At 40.8% G+C, this 20,550-nt stretch overlaps 1 protein-coding gene across 2 annotated transcripts; it reads right to left on the bottom strand.

Annotated features, from left to right (window-relative positions):
* Positions 1 to 247: 247 nt before the first annotated feature.
* LOC122884894 (opsin-5-like) lies at positions 248 to 11,208 on the bottom strand. Of its 2 annotated transcripts, none has more exons than XM_044215371.1 (6): positions 11,061 to 11,208; positions 4,610 to 4,815; positions 2,455 to 2,554; positions 1,343 to 1,447; positions 1,027 to 1,250; positions 248 to 854 (listed from the first exon to the last, which is right to left on the bottom strand). In XM_044215371.1, exons 1-6 carry the CDS (start codon positions 11,125 to 11,127, stop codon positions 384 to 386), a joined length of 1,173 nt encoding a protein of 390 aa, XP_044071306.1. In that variant the 5' UTR covers positions 11,128 to 11,208; the 3' UTR covers positions 248 to 383. The 2 variants fall into 2 exon arrangements, with proteins under 2 accessions (XP_044071306.1, XP_044071304.1); XM_044215369.1 differs by lacking the exon at positions 11,061 to 11,208 and adding an exon at positions 6,300 to 6,523.
* Between the last annotated feature and the right edge of the window lie 9,342 nt (positions 11,209 to 20,550).

The following is a 20,550-nucleotide window of genomic DNA, read 5'->3' on the forward strand; positions in this document are numbered from 1 at the left end:
GAACTTTGTGCCATCAGATGCTTCAGCTGAACTGAGGACTGTTCAGTGTTTCCAGATGTTATCGTGCATCTCTTGCCCCGCTGGATTATTGACTGCACATTTCATCAGCTGGAGATATTCTGAGAAGATTCAGGCAAATCAGTTATGCTTTGCTCCATGCTATATGTTACCTTTACCAATTTGGATTGAATGAATGCTAAAAAAGCCTTTGTAAGAGCTGGAAATGAAAACAGGTGTGAAATTCCACTTGAGATTCAGAAAATAATTTATTAACATTGGTTAGACATACAGTTTATTAACATGGATAAGACCAAAAAATACAACAATACTCTCAATCTCCCCTTGTAATTCAAGTACAGCTTCAAGTAAAATGGAAACAGTCTTCAGAGCCTGTCACACCAGTACTCTGACGTTTCAATGTGGGAGGGCAGGTTAATGTGGAAGACCTCCTGTGTGTCAGACGGAGGAGTCTGAGGAGGGCTGTTGACCCCTGAGTCGCTATCAGGATTGGATTGGTTCAGCTCTCCCGCGGTGTATTTTGCCTCCAGCTTCTGGACAGGAAGTGATGCAGGTGGGGGTGGGGCCTCAGCCCTGAGTTTGATGTTTTTAAAGTGTTGCAGACGCACCACCTCCCTGCGCTCTCGTGTGCACGGAAGTAGCACGGAGATGTCCTTGCGAAACTTGGAGCTCATGCCGAAGTAGATGAGCGGGTTGTAGAAGCTGGCAGACTTGGCAAAGAGACGGGTGAAGATGCTGGTTGTGCTTGGCACATGGAAACCCCACGCTGACCACATAGACACCACTGCATATGGCGACCAGGCCATGATGAAAGCTGTGCAGATTACAATGGAAATCTAGAGAGGAACATGATGGAACAATTGTCAAGACTGGAATAACGTGAGAGGAGGTTTATTACAGACAGGGCACTTTTAAGTGGAACTTTAAAGAGTCTCATTTTACTTTTCCAATCAAGTCTTATCCAATAAAAACCTCAAAAATAAACTTGTTTTTTTCCTATTTGCCTACCCTTGTGACATCTCTCTCCACTTTCCTTTGACGAGTGGTCAGGAAACCATCAGCTGACATGGCATTGGTGCTTTTCACTGTGTTGATAATGGAGATGTAGGAGAAGAGCATGATCATCACAGGGATGAAAAAGCAGAAGATGAGGATGGAGATGATGTAGGACTTGTAGATGGTGGAATAATTGGCTTTGGACCAGTCCACCTCACAGGTGCCATAACCTCGATCTAAGGAACATAAGACGCAGAGGTCAAATCAAGGCTTTTAAAATAAAGTCTTATATTTCTTTCTTCTGTTAGATTAGTGTGTGAGAGCAGACCTGTGTAGCTGCCCCAGCCCAGCAGTGGAGCAACAGACCAAAACATTGCTCCAGTCCAAATGCAGATGAGTGATACAGCAATGGTGTTAATGCTGATACAGTAAGCTGCAAAAACACACAACAAGGAAATGTAACATGAATATAACAGAATATTCCCAAGTTTCAAAAGTTTAAATGTTATGACTTTGGCAAACACAGGACAGAAAAAGTGAGAGGCACTTAAAGATGCAGAATTCTTGACTTGTTATGAATGTCAAGATTGTGACATTTATTGAACAATGAGGTCTTTTCTTATATTAACAGCCTTTGCAAACATCTACAACTGAAAAGAACCTCTGTTGACAAAGGACACACAGCTTTGTAATCAGGGGAGGAAAGAAAATCAATAGGCCTCTATTTCTGAGCAGTGCTCACATATGTCAATATACCATACGATAAGTACAGTTCACTTTGTGAGAGAGGATTGGCAATATACAGTGCCTGTGTGGCCATGGGTAACTCAGTTTTGTTAGGCTGAATTACCTTATATTGTTGCTTGGATACCTGCACAAGTTTTATTGGCCTAAATTGATTTGATTTGGACCTAAAACCATGTTAAATTTGTTTGATTTTCTGATTTAGATCAATATCTGTTGCCATTTGCAGTAGTTGCAGCTGTACTCTGGCACATAATACAGTTGATGATATCCCACATGTACCACCAATGTTCTTAGTTTAACCACCAATGTAAAAAACCCTACACGCAGGTTTATATTGCTTGTGTTTTATGAGCAGCCACAAACATAGTAAAAGCTCTTATCCCATGCTGACAACAGAGGCAGTTGCTCAACCCAATTTCCATATAATTAAGACATTCTTCAGCATCAGTTACACTCGAAAATAGAAAATGTCACCTCAAATTAACTTAATGACATGCTGGCGAAATGTAAATGAAATTGCTGGAGACAAGTGGTAGTCATTTCCACAGCTGAAGTTGGTAATAAGGTTTTATTAGCACTGAAAAACATACTTTTCTGTCAGATAAGAGCTGCTGGAATGTGAGGCAGCCAGAGATGCTGGTCTGAAGCTTTCTTTAGATTCTCTCACTTGAATTCAGGGAGGTTAGATCTGACCTCTGTTTGGGTGGCATCCCTTGATGTATCTGGTGACGCTGATAACGGTCAAGGTGTTGATGCTTGCAAGGCCGAAGAGCAAGGTGAAGAAACCATCTACCTGGAAGAAAACAGAGCGGGAGGTTGGTGAATCATGATATCACATCTTTAAAAAGTCTTTGAGTGGTCACTGAAGCCTCAGGGCATAGATCCATTGCCTGCCTAATTGTTCCAGACATTAGTATGTTGAGTTTGTTTTTCTTTGGACTTTAACAGATAGAGATGCTTCAGCTGAAGAGCTCTTCTTGCCCTTTTTGCCAATATGCTCCGGACCCAGAGAATTTCCTCTGATGTGAGCTGCAGGCTTTTTAACTTGCAGGATCAGCATTGGGGAATTAAAATGGAAAGTTTCATTATAGCTGTTAACAGATTTTACATTGATTTTCCCAAAAATCTCAATGCCTGCCAAATTAGCGTTCACTCCATTGTTTGGGAAGATGATCTTTTAATCACAGCTCTTGTTAAAGGGAATTATGCTACTCTGTTTCAGTCTGGCTCCAACTGTGCAACACCCAGCTCCCTGCTGTGCCGCTTCCAGGTGACATGGATCAGTTAAGGTCTCTCACTGATTACTTTCTTGATCTTCCTTAGTCCTAATCCTATTACTGTCAGTCATCACGGTTTCCCCCCCTCACATTCAACAGGCCTGCCAATGTCTAGACTAGTATGATTTTAATTCAGCACTAGTCTATTGTACATTTTCTGTTCTTATAAGAATTTAGGACCAGGTCCATTAGGATGGTGGCTTCTTGAAGTTACGTGATTTGATCCTCCCAGCTCATCTCACAGTATAGTGTTTCACCTCTGCCTCTGTTTCAGCTCACAAGAAAAAATGTTGTGAATTTTGGATAATAGAACAAGTATTTTGTAAACACCTTGTGCACTGCTTTGACAATCCTTTATCTATATTCCCCTTTGCAACATCAAAGGGTTCCATAAGGCTCTAATATATTCAATAATATCCTGTCCCATAGGGTGCAAAAGACAGGGATCTGGCCCAGCTTGCAACTGTTCATGTCCCATCATGCTCCATGCAGTAATCTGCTAATGCTTCTCACAAGCCTGTCTCCTTCACCTTCCTCTATTTCTGTCGCTTCTTACTTTTCTCTTATTTACTTCTGACACTCCCTCTCTCTGCCCACCTCTCACAGGGGAAGGTGAAATGAGAAGGGCGTACTGCTATCCCAATATTTCTCCTTCACCTGAAAACCTGAGATTGGATGTCTGAGAGATGAGATCATCTCAGTGGCTGTACTGAAGCCTAAGAGCAGCAGATCGATGTAAAGTGTCTCTCGCGCTCAGATATTGGGGTTTACGCTTCTGAGACTGAAAGTGTTCTGGTTACACCAGCTTGTTTTCGTTCAGTCACTGCAGCACGGATATCACGGTTTCCACCACAGCTAGCCTTGAGCAAGAAAAATATCCTGGATGAATTCCAAGCTAAAGTATGACAACTATTTCATTTCAAGCTGAGGCTGTGGGAGGAGGAAAACAGAAATGAACAGTCCATCTTAGAAATTACACACAACTCATTTTTTTATTTAATACAAATTACTCGTCAAATTCTGTAACATAAAAGCCTATGTTTAAATTTTACAACAAATGTCCTCCCTGCAGCTGTTATTTGTTTCCTATTTGGTTGTTGACAGGTGCCATGCTGCCCAAAGAGTTTCCCCCATTTAAAGGCCTCCACAGTGGTAATCTTATTACAGATTTAACCTCCAGCCCACATGGCTACTAGCATAATCCTTTGCACACACGCACACACACAGACACAAACACACACACACACACACACGCACCTACACACCCACACACACTTTACTGTAAGACTTCCAGAGATTCCTTTAATGAACTTCATTAATTGAGATTGGCCCAAGAGAGCAGATGCATACAGATGGGTTTTTTGCAACTCTGCACAGTCATCACTTTCAGGCTATTTCAAACCAACGTTCCTGGGATTTGACTAATTGTTAATGCTGCGAATAGTACAACAATTTAAGATTTGATGGGAAATTTGAAAGGATATATAGAATATTATTAAGTATACAAATGGCTCTTTTAAATTTAACTCTGTTAACTGTTAAATCAAGTATTGTCTTGGTGTGGCTTTTACCTGGCAGGTCCAGATCCAGGTGATCAAATACCCATCATCCTTGAAGATATTGAATATTTCCAGGATCCCTCTGGAGTAGCCGAACACAGAGATGCTGGCATCAGAGATGGCAAGATTTAAAGTGAGGAAATCTGTTGCCTGAAGCGAGGCCCGCTGTCTGTACAGGACAAACATCACTAAACTGTTTCCAAACCAGGACAGCCATCCTGCAGAGAGACAAACATACAGTATATTCAGTGAAAATCCAGTGAACCACATATTTCTTTGGTACAGTATAGTATAATACAGTATTTTAAAGTAATAGAGTTGTGTATTGTATAGTATATTATGGTAGTAGAGTTGTGTATAGTGTAGTATAGTATATTATATAGTAAAGTAGAGTAGAGAAGAGTAGTACAGAGTAGAGTTGAGCATAGTATAGTATAGTATAGTGTAATATAGTAGAGTATAGAAGTGGAGAACAGAGTATAGTACAGTTAGTACAGTACAGTATAATACTGTATAGTAGTAGATTTGTGTAGAGTATACAAATGTGGATCACATCATTTAATAGTAGAGTAGAACAGAGTAGAGTTGTGCAAAGTATAGTATAGTAGTAGATTTGTGTAAAGTATTGACTAGTATATTAGAGTATACAAATAAACACATTTTAGTATAGTAGAGAAGTGTTTATTATATTATATTGTATTATTATTAAGTATAGTTTAGTGTAGTACAGTGTAGTAGTAATAGAGTATAGAGTAGATTAGAGTATAATAGAGTGCATAGTATAGCAAAGTAGAGTCAATAGAGTGGAGTATAGTAGAGGAGAGTGCAGTACAGAATAGCATAATAGAACACAGTAGAGCATAGTGCAGAAGAGTGGAGTAGAGTTAAGTAGAGCATATTATGGTAGAGAAGATAAGATTAGAGTAGAGCATAGTAGAGTTAAGTATAGCAAAGTATAGTAGAGTATAGTATAGCAGAGTGTTATACTGTGTTGCATCATACTGTTCCTAGTTCCTGACTTCTGTCATTGTGTTAGCTGTTAAACTACTAAGTAAAACTTCATAATTATAGATCAGAGACTAGAAAAACGGGCAGAACAGAGAAAGTTCAGAGTCAAATCATTTTACTCTGTAGTCAGATAATGGTGGCGAAAAGCCAAGAGAATCCCTAGTCTTTTTATAACTCCGTCTCTGTGTTACACAAAATCCCTCGACTGCATTAGTTGACGTGGACCACCAGACAAACAGTGCCACCAAACTGTCTGTGTCAGTGGCGGACTGGCCTTTGGAAACAGGAACAACAATTGTCTTTGTTGTATGTTGTAAATATGTGTGACTCCTTCTTGCTTGTGTTCGGCCTAAACAACAAAACAGTTTCTGAGGGGGTATATTTTTTTGCGCTACAGAGTTATGGAAGGCAGAAGAAGTTTGAAAGTAAGAGGAAATATTTCATTCATTTTGTCAGTAGTTCACTGACATTTCATAGACATTGATCTAGGGTGCTTTTCAGTTGTATGGATGTACAATGGATGTTTTTGACATGGGAATTCTCAAAGAGAGTATTAAACTTTGATCATAAAATTGCCACAGTCTACTACACTACAGTGTTTCAACCCCAAAGCATACACACAGTATACAAAATGAAACACTGCAACCCTACATTTCAAGTTTTATTATCTTCCAGTATATGATGGTTGACTTACCCAACACTAACAGGTAGATTCCAATGATGGTCTCTCCTTGTTCGGACAGAGGAGGGTCTGTATGCAGACTACTGAGGTTATTATTTCTCCATGGAATATTCACTACCTTCAAAGGAAAACTCTTCAGCGTTATTTCCATGGCCTGAATTTCGATGCCAAGGCATGAATCCTTGCTGTCCTCTACAGTAGCTCCGCTCTCTTCTGCTTTCAGTAGACACTACTGTGTTACACCAGTAGGGATGACCGGTCAGTTCATTTTAAATCCAGCTTAGACACAGTCACTAATACCTCACCACTCACTGTCCAAATGATTGCACCTGTAATCCTATCTATTTCTTAACAACTAAGCAGATAGAGATTTTGGGTGGAAATCCTAGCCAACAGGGAAATGTTGGCTAGTCAGCTCAAACCACTAATGGAAGTAGTTTTTGGAGTGGTTTCATTTAGCTTAAATTAATTAAAGTCCTAACACTAGTCTCACACAAAGACATCTTAAGGCCCGCAGCAGAGTCCAAAACTACACCAATGCTGAGCAATTTATCAAATTACAAACTGCTTTCTCTGCAATTGCTGATATTTGTTGATCATTTATTTTCCTGCTGTGGTTTCCAAGAATAGTTTATGTGAATGCAATCCTGTTTAGCAGCCAACTCGGAAGTTGGATGTGGAACCTTTCCACCGACACATAAATAAAGAAAAAGGATTAAAGTTATACAGTGTCCAACTTTCAGCCAAATCCATTTGTAATTCTGAGGATCTTGCAGTAAACAAAAAACATTGATGAAAACATTCTTTCCAAGTAAATCATTCACTCCTAAGTGCACAATCCATCATTTGTGGCATATGAAATGTCCATATTGGTTTTTAGCTTAGCTTAGGTCAGTTAATTATCAGCTAGTTAAGTATTGATACAGTAAGCTACAGCCAGCAGCATGTTAGCTTAGCCTAGTACAAAGACTGGAAACAGGGGGAAACAGCTAGCCTGGCTGTGTCCAAAGGTAACAAAATTTGCTTATTAGCAACGGCAGCATTGGTGATGGTAAGACTCCACAAAGTTACTGCACTAGGTCAAGAAATCTTCAGTTCAACTTCAGTTTTTGTACGGATTAAACGATGTATAACATGTTAATTAGTGAGCTTTAAAAGGTGCTGGTAGACAGGTTTTCTTTCCTGTTTGGACAAAGCCAGGCTAGCTGTTTCCAGTCTTCATGCTAAGATAATCGGCTGATGGCTGTAGCATCATATTTACCATACCAATATGAGAGTCGATCTTCTCATCTAACGCTCTGCAAGAAAGCCAATAAGTGTATTTCCCAAAATGTCTATTCCAAACCTCACCAACACTGTTCAAATACAGGCCCTACAGACCAACATGGGGAAACATCTTGTCACTTTACATTGTCTGATTATGGAGGCAGTATGTAACAGTGTTGGTGTCCAAGCTGTACTGTATATGGTCTGGCAACGATTTACATTCTAACCATTCAAAAAAATCCTTTTGTACTTTGCACGTAAGTCCTGCACCAATGGCTATGAACCGGCACCTCCTCTCCAGAGACGTGTTCTAGTTTTCACTAATCACTTCCATTTAGAAAAGGGTCATGCAGGTGATTACTTTAGTCCTGCCAGTGTGAATGCACTTAGCTAAAATGTAAAGCACATTCATCTAAATGTACACTGAGGCCAGAAGTATCCTGTGAAGTATAATTAAGTTAGTATGAGCTAATGTGTGCACTGACAAATTTGCTGTGCTCTGATGTCAGTATGAGAGCATCTGTGTGGAACCCTCCCATGTTATTTACAGTGTTACAGTACAGTCAGAAACAAGCCATTTATTAGAGAGAGTTTGAGGATTTCACTAACACATGCTGGTCCAATTTTAGCAATTAAAATGCTTTTGTTCTGTGTAAACAACAAGTGCACCATATCTCCCCTCCTCCACCCTTCTCCTCTTCACAGTGAGCTTCTCTGTGGCAACACACCTACCAAAGGGGTAACCTGAAACACACCCCTCAGTCTGTGTTTAGATCACAGTGTGCACCTTGTTTCCCTCCTCTGGCCGCCACATAGCAGCTCTGCTGGCCCTCAGGATGTGGAGGGAAGGGCTGCTGCTGCTGCCAGATGCCTCATTGCTTCCGAGTCCTCCTCATCAAACCCTTTCTTTGAGCCTCTGAAAGTCAGTCCGGAGAGAGTGACGGAGCTGAGGAGAAAGTGAACCTCTGACCCCAACTGTCACCCGTCCAGCAGCAAACACTGAACCCAGTCATTGCTCACTCCTGCCTTCACCCAGAGACGCCACACGACACAGCTTCAGCTCTGCAGCGATCCCTATGTGTGCAGCCCAGAGAGACAAGGAGGTTTTCTGATGCCTCTGTGGTATGAGTCTTCTGGTTAAAGTGGATAATGTGATAATGGTTGTGGTAGGCATCGTACAAAAACCTCACCGCACAATGTAGTCACTCATAGCCAAAAGGTGCTAGTCTTTACTGCGTGACAAGTGTTATTGTTTCTAATGGAAAGTCATGACAGTGAAAGTGAAGAGATTGTCTGGCAGCAAGTGAGCAGCGGATGTCGAGCCATCAGTGGTAAAGGACAGCTGCTACTGATATTACACTGCTGCTAAGCTAACAGGTCAAAGGCCAAGGAAGAACCTGTATTCAGCACATCCACACACTTGTCTCATGTGACATGTGACATGAGACAGCAGAATCCGTAGTCGTCCAGACACGTATGCTCTGTTTTGGCAAAATGCATCATTACACATTTTTACATATGAGGTTTGCTAAGACAAGCACAAAGCAGTGACATGTACCGCACACTGTACAATGCTCAGGTGTTTGCACGTTACAGGAAGACGTCAAGATTAGCTTAACTCTCGCCTGTATGCTTTGGCACGTGTGTGTGAAACTTGGCGATCACAGTACAGCCACAGAAGGCCACTGTATCATTAGGCTTATGATGATTACTTTCTCTCTCTCTCTCTCTGTCGAGCGAAGCTTGGGATGTGAGGTTAAAAGCTCACAATTTTCCAAATGGAAAATCACAGACACAGTTACTATTATGAAGGTGTGTGTTAAAGGCTACAAGCTGTCTGAGGGCAACAAAGTCTCTCTTCAGGGACGACATACACCAGGTCAAGAGACCAATACAGGAACTGCTTAAAAAGGTCTACACACTTCCTCTCTCCCTGTCACTAAACGAGAGACACAGGGACTGCTTGTATGAAGGCTCCACACAGTATGGAGGTAAATGGCTTGCCTGTCATTTTTTGGGTCAATCTGTGCATGATATTGGTAAAGTATGTCCTTCACAGCAGTAAAGTTTTCTATAGTTCCTTTTAGTTCACAGCTATTTAAAGACACAAGATTTTGGCCAACATGGCCTACAGTTGTCAAGAGGAAATCTGTGACAAAGTTTGTTCAAGGAAGATTGTCAAAATATGACCCTTTTTATTTGTTGCCTCTACAATGGCTGGTGGACTTGTGACAGCCATGATGATTTGATGTACAAGAGAAGAGACTTCTCAAAAGAGACTTTTGCTTATTTTAAGAAACAGGACGACTAATTTAAAGGAACATCCAGCTGGCGTACAGGTGAAGATGGCATAGGTCCAGTAACAAAACCCTAAAAACCACTTCTGCCTGCCCACAGCATGTTCACACCTCCTTCTCAAAGGGTTTGAATCTCTTAGGAGAAATATCGGTTCACAGAAGGGGCCCCATTCATTGTTATTTCACCAGAGGACAACTTTTCATGTTACTGTGTAAGCTTGATAGTCTGAAGTCTGCTGATATAATTTGGATGATGTCTGGATATTAGTCTTTATATGTGAGGTAAGACCTGGACAGTGTAATAACCCCACTCCAGAGATTCATGGTACATCACTTAGATTTGTGAAATGCACCTCTTAAGTCAAAGGTTTCTGAAATTCCTCAGTGAAGCCAATAGTTCATGCAGTGACTTTACCACAGGTACAAAGACTGGACTGTTTTTCCTCTTCGCTGTGCACCAAAACAGTTCAACAACAGCAATTGCAAGCCTGCAGCAGCAGAGGTTACTGCTTAAAAAATAATTTAAAAACAATTGCATGGTGTTGGAGAGCTTTTGTTTTTCTGTCCTATTGAACTTCAACACAGGAAAAGAACACTTTGTATTATTGGTCTTATCTGCAACTATTATATTCAGGAGAAAGGGGCTGCACTGTTGTCTGAAATACTTTTAGCATAATACCCCATAATAAACCCCATAGGAAAAGAATAGATGAATGGTTTAGTATGCATTTAAAAGCAAGTGAACACAGGCTCTGTGTCGAGCCCAACGACCGACGTGAATTGGTTTTGTGGCTCTAAATCTTTGGCCCTGAACCACATGCAAACATTTATTTGGGCAATGGGTCCAGTTTGCAATTTTGCCTCCAGAGTCTGTTTGTTTAAGCAGGTAACTTATGTAAGTAGGTCTTATTGAAGGTTGAATACACGCCATTCCCGAAGGGGTCTGCACATCAGTTTTGACATGAGGGGATATTTTGCTAAAATATGGATGCGGAAACGTAAATCTAACTAATCAAATAAAACTCGACATCCTATTGGAATATGGACACAATCAGATGCAGAAAACATGGATCTTTCCCAAAGGAGAACTAAAGCATGCATATACCTCATACCTTCAGATATTTCTACGGATCTTTAATTGACACTCTTTTCGTCTGGGCAAATGTTTGATGTCTGACAAACTGAGGCTTCTACTTCCACTGAAGCTTACCTGGAGTAGCTGGCAGCCCTGTAGCCCTGCTTGGCACAGTGGAGAGAGAATGGATAGCTCTTTGCATCAGCCTCCTTGGCCTGAGTGAAAGGTTTGTGCTCTGACACTGGACCCTGGATACTCTTCTCTGGCCTTGTGGGGATTGAAGAGATTAGTGACCTTGCTCCTCTGAGGAGCTACAGCTGCAGGAGCCTGACAAACTGACAACCTATCAGGCTGCAGATCTCTGTGGATATCTCGAGAGAAGCCCACCTGTCCCCCAGCATGATGTGTTGTAACACATGGCTGCCGCTGTCGTTGGTGGAAAGGAGAAAACAAGCTTGAAACTGTCAGTTAGGAGCAAAGCCACATCAAACAAGCATTTCAAATCTCCTTAACAAAGCGTGACCCCGTTAACAACATAGATGTTCTCAGCTGTCCTGAAGCCCCATCAGGGTCTGTGAGTTGACCCGTGTGTGACAGGAGGTTAATGGGCCACACCATTATCCTCTCCCTCAGCACAAACTTACATTTAAAGATGACAGTCTCGCTATAACTGATGACCCCTGACACATGCCTGTTTGAACCTAATTAAGAAGGAACAAAATAACTTTTAAACTGACCTGCTGACTGCTGGGTGAATGTGGTGAATCTCCATATTTAGATGGATGCAACTGTGCAATGTGAGGTATAATTATCATACAGATCATACAGAATGTATACAATTTGACAGGATTAGACATGAAAAATACATGAACATATATTTTGTCAGCTGCATTGCAAAGGTGCATTGTAAATTCTTGTCATTATCAGCTCACCTATTATTTCTAAGTAGAGTATGTACTGGCTAATAGTGATATGTGCAGAAATATGCACAGGTCAGGTGCAATGGGGACAGGTAATAAATGTGCATGATGTAAAAAGATGGATAGATGTACATGGTGGATGTAGGGAAACAAGTTCTTGAGAGTCTTTTCAGCTATTTTCTCTAGGTCATTTCCATATGGGAAGGTTTAACCTTCCAGAGCCTGGTCTCAATTAAAAGGAAGCGCTTTCGTGACCACCTGGACAACATACCAGACAGTTTGTGTAGTGACTCACTTAAGAGTTCAACACAAGGCTGTAGAACACCTGGCAAGATCTGGGCTTCCACTTAAAATACCAGCCACATGGTATTGTATGTTAACAGTGTCTGTCTCTGATAGAACAGATGAGCCAACAGATCAAATAGATAATGTTCTGATCTCCCCTGACCATTTCTCATTACAATCTGTTTTGAAATCCAGTTAAAATTGACCTGTCTCATTAATCTGTAAAGTAACACCACATAAAAATCTGATCTGTCATAAATCTGAGTGATGGAAGGAGAGTGAGGAAGGATGCAATAAATTGACTCATCCTTTGAGGATCACAGTGGATTATGTCCCATAAATAATGCCCCCTGGTATTACATCAGCCCAGTTATTAATCTGATCACAGTTAATCTCTTCCTCTCTCCCAGCATGACACATATAAAGAGTGTTAGCAGCCTGCTCACAGCTAGAGCTTGGGTGCAAACAGAAGCCAAGTAACTGCAGCAGTTTCTTAAACCTGCAATAACTGATTTTTTTGGCCACTTGTACGCGACGAACAAGTCCAATATTACTCCTATATAACTTTCTTTTATCACTGTTTATGGTCTCTACCAACTCCTGAAGGAAATATCTGGCTCTTTAGCTGCTAAATGCTCCACTATGTTCACCAGCTAGTCTTTATCTGTGTCTGTCTGCTCTTTGGTGCTGAGCAGGTGGTGTACAGTGGGTTTCTGAGCTGAAAACAGCTGCCTGCCGGGGCTGAAAACGACAGACAGCTAACAATGAGCTGAAACTCACTATAAAGCTCCGTAAAGCTGAGGGGAGCTGCAGATTCAAGTGATAATTTTCAGGAGTATCATCACTACGAGTGACCCCTTTCACATTGTCACATTATTTTCAATGTTCTGAATATCCCCATAATCGCAGTAAACAGCCACATATGACACAAGTGCTCCCTTCTCCATGCTTATTAATGTAGATTATAGATTTTTAAATACACTTTTTAGTGTGGTAACAAGCTCTGTGGCTGCCAGGCTTGGATGGCTATGCAATATGATGCCTGTTATCAGTAGTAAAACTGGGCACATTGCAGAGGTTAATTTACTCTAATTATACAGTGATTCACACAGGATGCTGCAATGGTGCACATTAAACTTTATAAACCTTGATGCTGTGCTACCCTATGATATATCAAAATCACCATCTAAAACATCTAATAATCACTGCAGTCATTTACTAGCTCAGGTTTTCTTCCTGTTCCACATGAGGTTGTGGCATCAGTTTAAAAGTAGTTTCCAGATGCAGCTTTTCCTGTGACTCAGCCCTCATACATTTAGCCTCATTGACATATGCTGTATGTGTAAAGTTGAGATTGCTTCTTGACTACGTCAGTCTATGTTTACCGTGCCCCAAAGTTCTGTCTTTTCAGAGAATCACCGTGAAAGATGATGTGATAGATTTGCAAAATATCTCAGTGACCCAATTCCCCATGCCCTCCCCCAACAGACACCTCATGGTCTGATGCTGTGGATAAGGAGACCTCTGTTTTACAGGTCATGTAACAGAGGTCAACGTATGCTTCTTGACCAAGTGCTCCTAGACAACAAGTCCAAGTTTCAAAGGCCCAGGCTCAAGCACAGAGCCTGATCCAGCTGTGAGGTTTTCTATCACGGCAGCCATTCCTAATAATACAAACTACAGCTTTTTCATTCCAAAACCAATGTTGCTAGAAATATAAATATGTTTGCATGAAAAAATCATGGACTTTGACCCTAAGAGGATATTCGTAATCGATTCAAGTTACCCTCACAGTTCCACAAAGTGACACAGTGTACCACAAAGAAAAGATCTACAAAATACCACAAAATGTGTGATGTGTGTTGTGTTGGGAGTGGTGCTGTGAGACACTGTGAGATGCTGTAGGACACAGAGAGATGAAAGAGCTTCAGGCCTGTTCCTGGGCGTGTGGCCAAGATGGTCTGCTTTGAAACATCCTGATGGTACTAAACCTCTCTGTAGGCTCATTTCAGCAGGACATCTTTGATAGGTTTTGATGTCCTGCACAAATGGACACTAATATGTGATCAAATGCTTAAGAACAGTATGTTACTTGAATCATGATAAACAGGTATACACGACAGCTACCGGTGATCACAATAAAATTGGCTTCTATAACGAGGGAATGCACAATGTAAAAAGTTTGAGCTTCTATAGAGATGTTTTTTTTTTTGTTCTTTGGTTTTGTTGATGTTTGTTTCATTCAAGTCGTTTTACATGTCATATTTCACATCTATACATAACCTTCCTTTTTATGTTTTATACAAATGGCTGAAGGAGGCTTACAGTGTGCATGCCAACATGTTCAGATCTGCAAACCTGTGACTCTGCAAACTGCTTCAGTCCATTTGGTTCAATTGCTAATGCCAAGACAGGAATGTGTGTTTAGCTTAACTCTCTCAATACCTGCCATAGCAAATCATATTCAAAAGGCCTACATTTAATTGCTTTAATCTTTGCACATACTTATTCCGCCACATACAAAAGAGTGTTCGGATAAGAGCAGCTGTGTGTGCTGTGTGAGCCTGACTTTAGAAAGCCATTAGCAAGATGCTTAAGATATAATTTTATGAAGAAGAAGAACTGCTTTGCTGACTGATAGTCCTTCTCTGAGTTCACTCAGTCAATTTGCTGTGATCAGGTTCAGTTTTTAGCCATACTAGCAGCGTGGCTCTAGGGATGGTAATATCAGTTGGTTGGTCCACTACTTTGGTCCTGACTGTAATATCTCAACAACTACTGAATGGATTAATATGATATTTGTCTTACTGGCTTTGGTAATCCCTTTACTTTTCCTCTTGCAACATCACAGGGTTGAGAATTTTGGTCCTGACTGAAATATCTCAACAACTAATGGATGGATTGCCATGAAATTTAGGCATTCAAGGTCCCTACAGGATCAATTCTAATGACTTTGGTGATCCTCTGTCATCATCAGGTCAAAATTACAATCTGTCCTATACTTTGATTTATGAGCAAATACCTGCAAAAATAACAACATTCCCATCAGCTTCAGCTGTACTATGTGTTAAGTGCCTATTAGCAAACTAAACTATGGTTACCATGGTGAACATGGTAAACATCAGCATGTTAGCATTATCATTGTGAGCATGTTATAGTACCATGCTTATGCTAGCATTCAGCTTGAGACACCACTGTGCCAAAGTACAGCCTCACAGAGCTGCTAGTTTGCAGTAGACTCTTAGTCTTGTTTAAGTGTAGTTTATGGCTGTGTCTGAAATCACCCCCTTGTTCACTCAGTCACTACTCCCTATGTAGTAGGTTTACCCAATAGTTTACTCAATAGTGAGCTGTAAACTGAGATTTCAGACACTTACTTATCATCCTCATTTATGTCATCATTGACAGCTGTAGAGTTGTGCAATGGTAACTTTCGCATCTAAAAAATGCAGCACATTGCATTGTGGGATTTCTAGCAGAAAGTACTTTTTTTCGTCCCATTGTGGAATTTTTGAGGGCATTATAGAGTGGAAACATTAACACACTCAAAATTCAGACACTCAAATAAAGTGGCGGACAGTAAATGTAGGTCACTACATAGTAAATAGGGAGTGAAATTCGGACACAGCCTATGACCAATGTCACAATATCAGCGCAGATACTTTTAATCTGGCCTTCTAGTGCTTTAAGTGGACGTAGCTATAAAAAGGTGATAATAAAGTACTCCTAGCACTGTCCTGTATGAGTTCACTAAAAGTGCAGCTGAAGTTCATCATCACTGTCAATTAAAGGCATTTGCCAAGTGACTTTAACATGTTACTACCATCACCTATATAATATGATGATCATCAGATCATCTTTTCTTAAATATTTGACATTTTTAATCCTGGACTCTGATGGCAGGGTTCATACTAACCAAGTAGTGTGAGATGGGAATGGATCGGTTGTCCAATTGATGCACAGTGACCCTGACCGGGGTCAGAGGTGGAGCTGAACCATCACTCCTGTCCTCACATGAATGACCTGAGGTAGGGCAACAAAGAGATAAAAAGGGGAGGACAAGCGGAGTGGGAAAAGCAGAATGAAAGACAGACAGCATTATTCTTGTGAAAATGCTCAGTCCTCGCTGTACTTTCACTTTTCATCAAGTGTTTTGGCTGCACACGAGCTGAAGGAATGCACCGCGGGGCAGCCTGCAGCTCACCTTGACAGTGCACCGTTCCCCTCAGCATCGTCTCTCCGCCCCTCCCTGCATCAGACCCACGTCTCAACATGTCCACCTCAGTCCAAGGCCAATATGTATCCTGAGCATCATCTGGGCAGGATATTTGTCCACACTAAGGAAGGACATCACTATTTTCCTTCATTGAATAGATGCATGTAGCCTTATTTAGCTTTTACACAAATCCTATGTGATGTTCTGTCTAGAGGGACATCTGGATATGAGACTGAAAACAGACCTTTTTAGAGATGTGTTGACAAGCTGCACTGACTGATGTCAAGTCTAATAGTGTACATCTACACAGTTTCTATGAAGTCAAAGGAAAGGGTTTGGCTCCTGATCACCTTACAGAGGTTACTGAGATTAATGGCTTTGCAGGTCATGTGCGGGCATGATAGAGAGTTCGTCCACCTCTGTCTTTTACAGCTTTGTGACTACAGGCTGCAGTGGGAGAGAAAATACATGAGCTTAACTTGGTTCACTCCAAGGCATGCAGACATTGATAAATTCAAGCTAAGAGTTTCCTCCCAAAAAAAACACTTATCCTAAATCCCCCATGGCTTAAAATAATCCCCTCCCTCTGCTGATCAATCATCTACATACATGCTACAACATTTTTTTAAAATGTTGCTTTTCCACAAGCTGTTTCCCTTCTACACCTTGTAAAAAGGTGCTGGCCTCCCAAATTAGATAGTGAGGTTCTAAGACTAGCTATTACTGACCTTACCACAGACCTAAAATTTAACAGACATACAGTCAGATGGTTACTGTAAACTCTTTCCATGAATACAAATCAGACAGCAAAAACAAATCCTCAGGGTTACTGATGAGTTCCTCAGGGTTACTTTCAACCCTCTTTTCTCAACATACTGTAGCCTACAATTACTGTGTGATATGGTTAAATGAGGTTTGCTTTGAGTATCATGCTTAAGAGAACAATATTTTCTTCACTTCACAGATTTTTTTGAAGATCAAATCTTGTTTTTAGAAAGAAAAGAATATCTGACCAGAATTCACCAGTAACAGTAACAGTCTATCTTTTAAATTCAATTGTCTTGTTTGAATAGGCCAAACAATTAACTGCAGCCTACTTGTAGGCCAATTTAAACATAATTTAACCATCTAAAAGTGAAAAATGGAACCATAGGTTATATTTTCTATATTTTCTTCATTGATCACCATGATCTTAAAATTGGAATTATTCTCTTCCTCAGTTCTTGGTTTATTTAGCCTACTTTTAACCCTCTGAAAATTATGGTGGATCACCATCTGGCACATTACTGTCTTTTGAAGGCAGTTTTTAAGCTAGCCAGTGGTATCTTATGAATCTTAGGATTGATTGATACCAAACATGTCATGCTAGTTTACTGGGAAAGGCGCTAAATATCGCTCCAAAGTTGAACTGTCTTTACCACGAGGTCCGCGACACCTCAATGTCAAATGATTGCTTGTAAAAACTTTTAGTAGCCACTTCATGAGCTCGTCTCACGTCCTCGGTACCTGTCTCACCTGCCGCTGCTCCATTCTCGGTGGCTGTTTCTTAAACTGAGGCTGTGTTTCATGTGTTCTATGATGCTGATTAATTTATGTTATATGATGCAAATATACTCCAAGCTAGATTCCTGGCTGACTGCATTCAATCTAAACAGCTTTCTTTTGGATACAAAGTTCAGTCTGTCAACCGATTTATTCAGCTAATTTTAATTTAGTTACGACACTAATTACTTAGAAATAAAGAATTGCAAACAAAAACAAACTTTTCATTCCAGGCTTTTCGAAGGCCATTGGGGCCCTGGGTAGTCAGTCCCACTTTTGACCCTACTACTACACCCCTGAGCATATAGCTCAGTCAAAGCACCTAAAACCATTTATTTGATAAATTGGCAGTACAGGGCTACAATCTTAAAAAGTAAAGGAATTCTGCTAACGTCTATACAAATATCATGACGATAGCTATGATTTTAGATGTAGACATATAATTGTTCGATGTTTTGGGAAATTCCCTTATTCGCTTTCTTGCCGAGAGTTAAATGAGAAGATCGATACCACTCTTGCATCTGTCTGGTTAGCCGGTTGACTTAAGCTGCATTTCCAGCTCAGGAACTTTCCCCAGGGACTAGGAACCTTTGGAGCAACTCGGTGTGTTTCCACCGTCGCGACCAGGGTCTAAATTAAGTTTCTGGGACATTATTTTAGCCCCCAAAAGGTCCCTGCTTGGGGGGGTAGTACTTTCCAAAAGCACAGGAACTTTCACAGTGGGGCTTGCTGTGCTGAACATTTCTGATTGGTCGAGCTCTGACCGGTGGAGCAGCAAGTGGTTTGACCGTCTGGATCGATGCATTGCTGGGTCCCAGGCCGGCCTTCTCTGGCACAGCAGGCACACTGCAGGCTGCAGACCAGTGTGTTTACTCCTGCGACCAACAGCAGCCCTTGTCCCATGTCTCCTGCTGAAACATGCAAACGCTGTATTTTGCACATTTATATTTCTTCAGATAAATAAATTGTTGTGGAACCAAATTTGTGTAAAGTGGCTGTTCTTGTATCTGAAAACAAGTATATAATACTGTATATGTAAAAAGACACGTAATGCTTGTGTTACCATATTCTAATATTTACAACGCTCTGAGGAAGTAGTGGCTCTCAATTCTCACCGTTATACACCTGTAAGCTCAGTATTTAAAGCAGGTGAGAGTGCATAGGTTAAAAGCAAAGGTCCTTATGCTGAATTGCAGGTGATGTGTTTACTAAGCTAAAACAATAGAGTTATGCAGCTGTGTGATGGGTGTAACCTAATGGGTGTAATTTGCCTAATCTTGGCAGGTCTTTAGACTGCGGTGAAAACGCACACAATGGGCTGAAGAACTTTTTAGTTCCCTGAAAAGTAGTTCCTTGGAATTAAAGGTAACGCGGCCTTAGTTTAGCAAAAACAACACGTGGTGATTTTACCGGTCTCTGGTGGTTCGTAACTAGCAACTGGTCTTAGCAAAAAATGTGTTGTTTTTACTCCTCAGTTTTTTTATGGATTAAAGAAATTAGCTTTAAGTGATAATTTGTGAGCTTGAGTAGTGCTGGTAGGCCAACTTTGTTACCTTCGGACAGAGCCAGGCTAGCTGTTTCCCTGTTTCCAGTCTTTATGCTAAACTAAGCTTCATATTTATTGTACTGACATGAGAGTAATATCAACCTAACTCTTTGCAAGAAAGTGAATAAGTGCATTTCCCAAAATATTGGAATATCCCTTTAAATGTTTTTAAAGTGTAAACTTCACATGGTATAGATAGCCCAGTTATTGTCCTTGCTCTGAGCTGAGGTTGACCTGGTATAAATAAGCCCATATATATCATATCTATGTACCAACAGCCCATTTTTTCCACCCCCACACACCCACTGATACACAAACCATAAAAAAATAGTGAGCAAGAAAAATAAATTTGCTCATAAAAGACAGATGTTGCCATTGGATACAAGATTAGACTTGGCTTGTAGCCTCCCCTGAGAGAGAAAGATAACACTCCTGGTAAGTGAAGTTATATATTGGGTGTGCAGGCCAGTGGAACAGTAGCCACCAGTGCTGGAAAGTGGACACACTCAGCCCTGAAGGCTTTCCACTGTGTAAGCCCTGAACACATCTTTAAACCACGGGCGATAAAAGGGCCAAATCCTACATTTTGAAGTAACTCCCTCTCCACCAGCTCAAAAATTTACAATCAGGCTTTTCTTAAAAACAGCCGAACTCACAGCCACTCTCCAACATGGTGCTGCACACAGTCAGTGCACTGTCTTTTGGTCTTTTAGCATCTAATGTACTACTGTAAGGCAGCACAATTGACAAATTATGTCAGGTTTATAATTAGTACATCCACAAACTCAAAGAATTATCCCAGAAGCTTTAAAGTGAGACACATGCACTCACTAAAACAAAACCCTCCCATCCACATACTGTTTTCATAATGGGCCACTTGAAGAAACACTCAGACTGTTTGCTCAGTCAGTGAGAGGTCCTCACTGTGTTGACTATTATTCTACTCTACAGGGTGGGCTATTTCACTGGAGGTATCAAATGATCACCTATTCTGTTTTCCCTTGAGTGGATGTAGTATTCAAAGCATCAATGCGCCACTGTGGAGGTGCAGGCCTCTGACCTGCAACCAAAAAGGGAAGCTGTCAATCATCTACAAGATTTAAAACACCTCAATAA

This window comes from Siniperca chuatsi, linkage group LG11, assembly GCF_020085105.1.
Source record: "Siniperca chuatsi isolate FFG_IHB_CAS linkage group LG11, ASM2008510v1, whole genome shotgun sequence".
NCBI lineage: Eukaryota > Metazoa > Chordata > Actinopteri > Centrarchiformes > Sinipercidae > Siniperca > Siniperca chuatsi.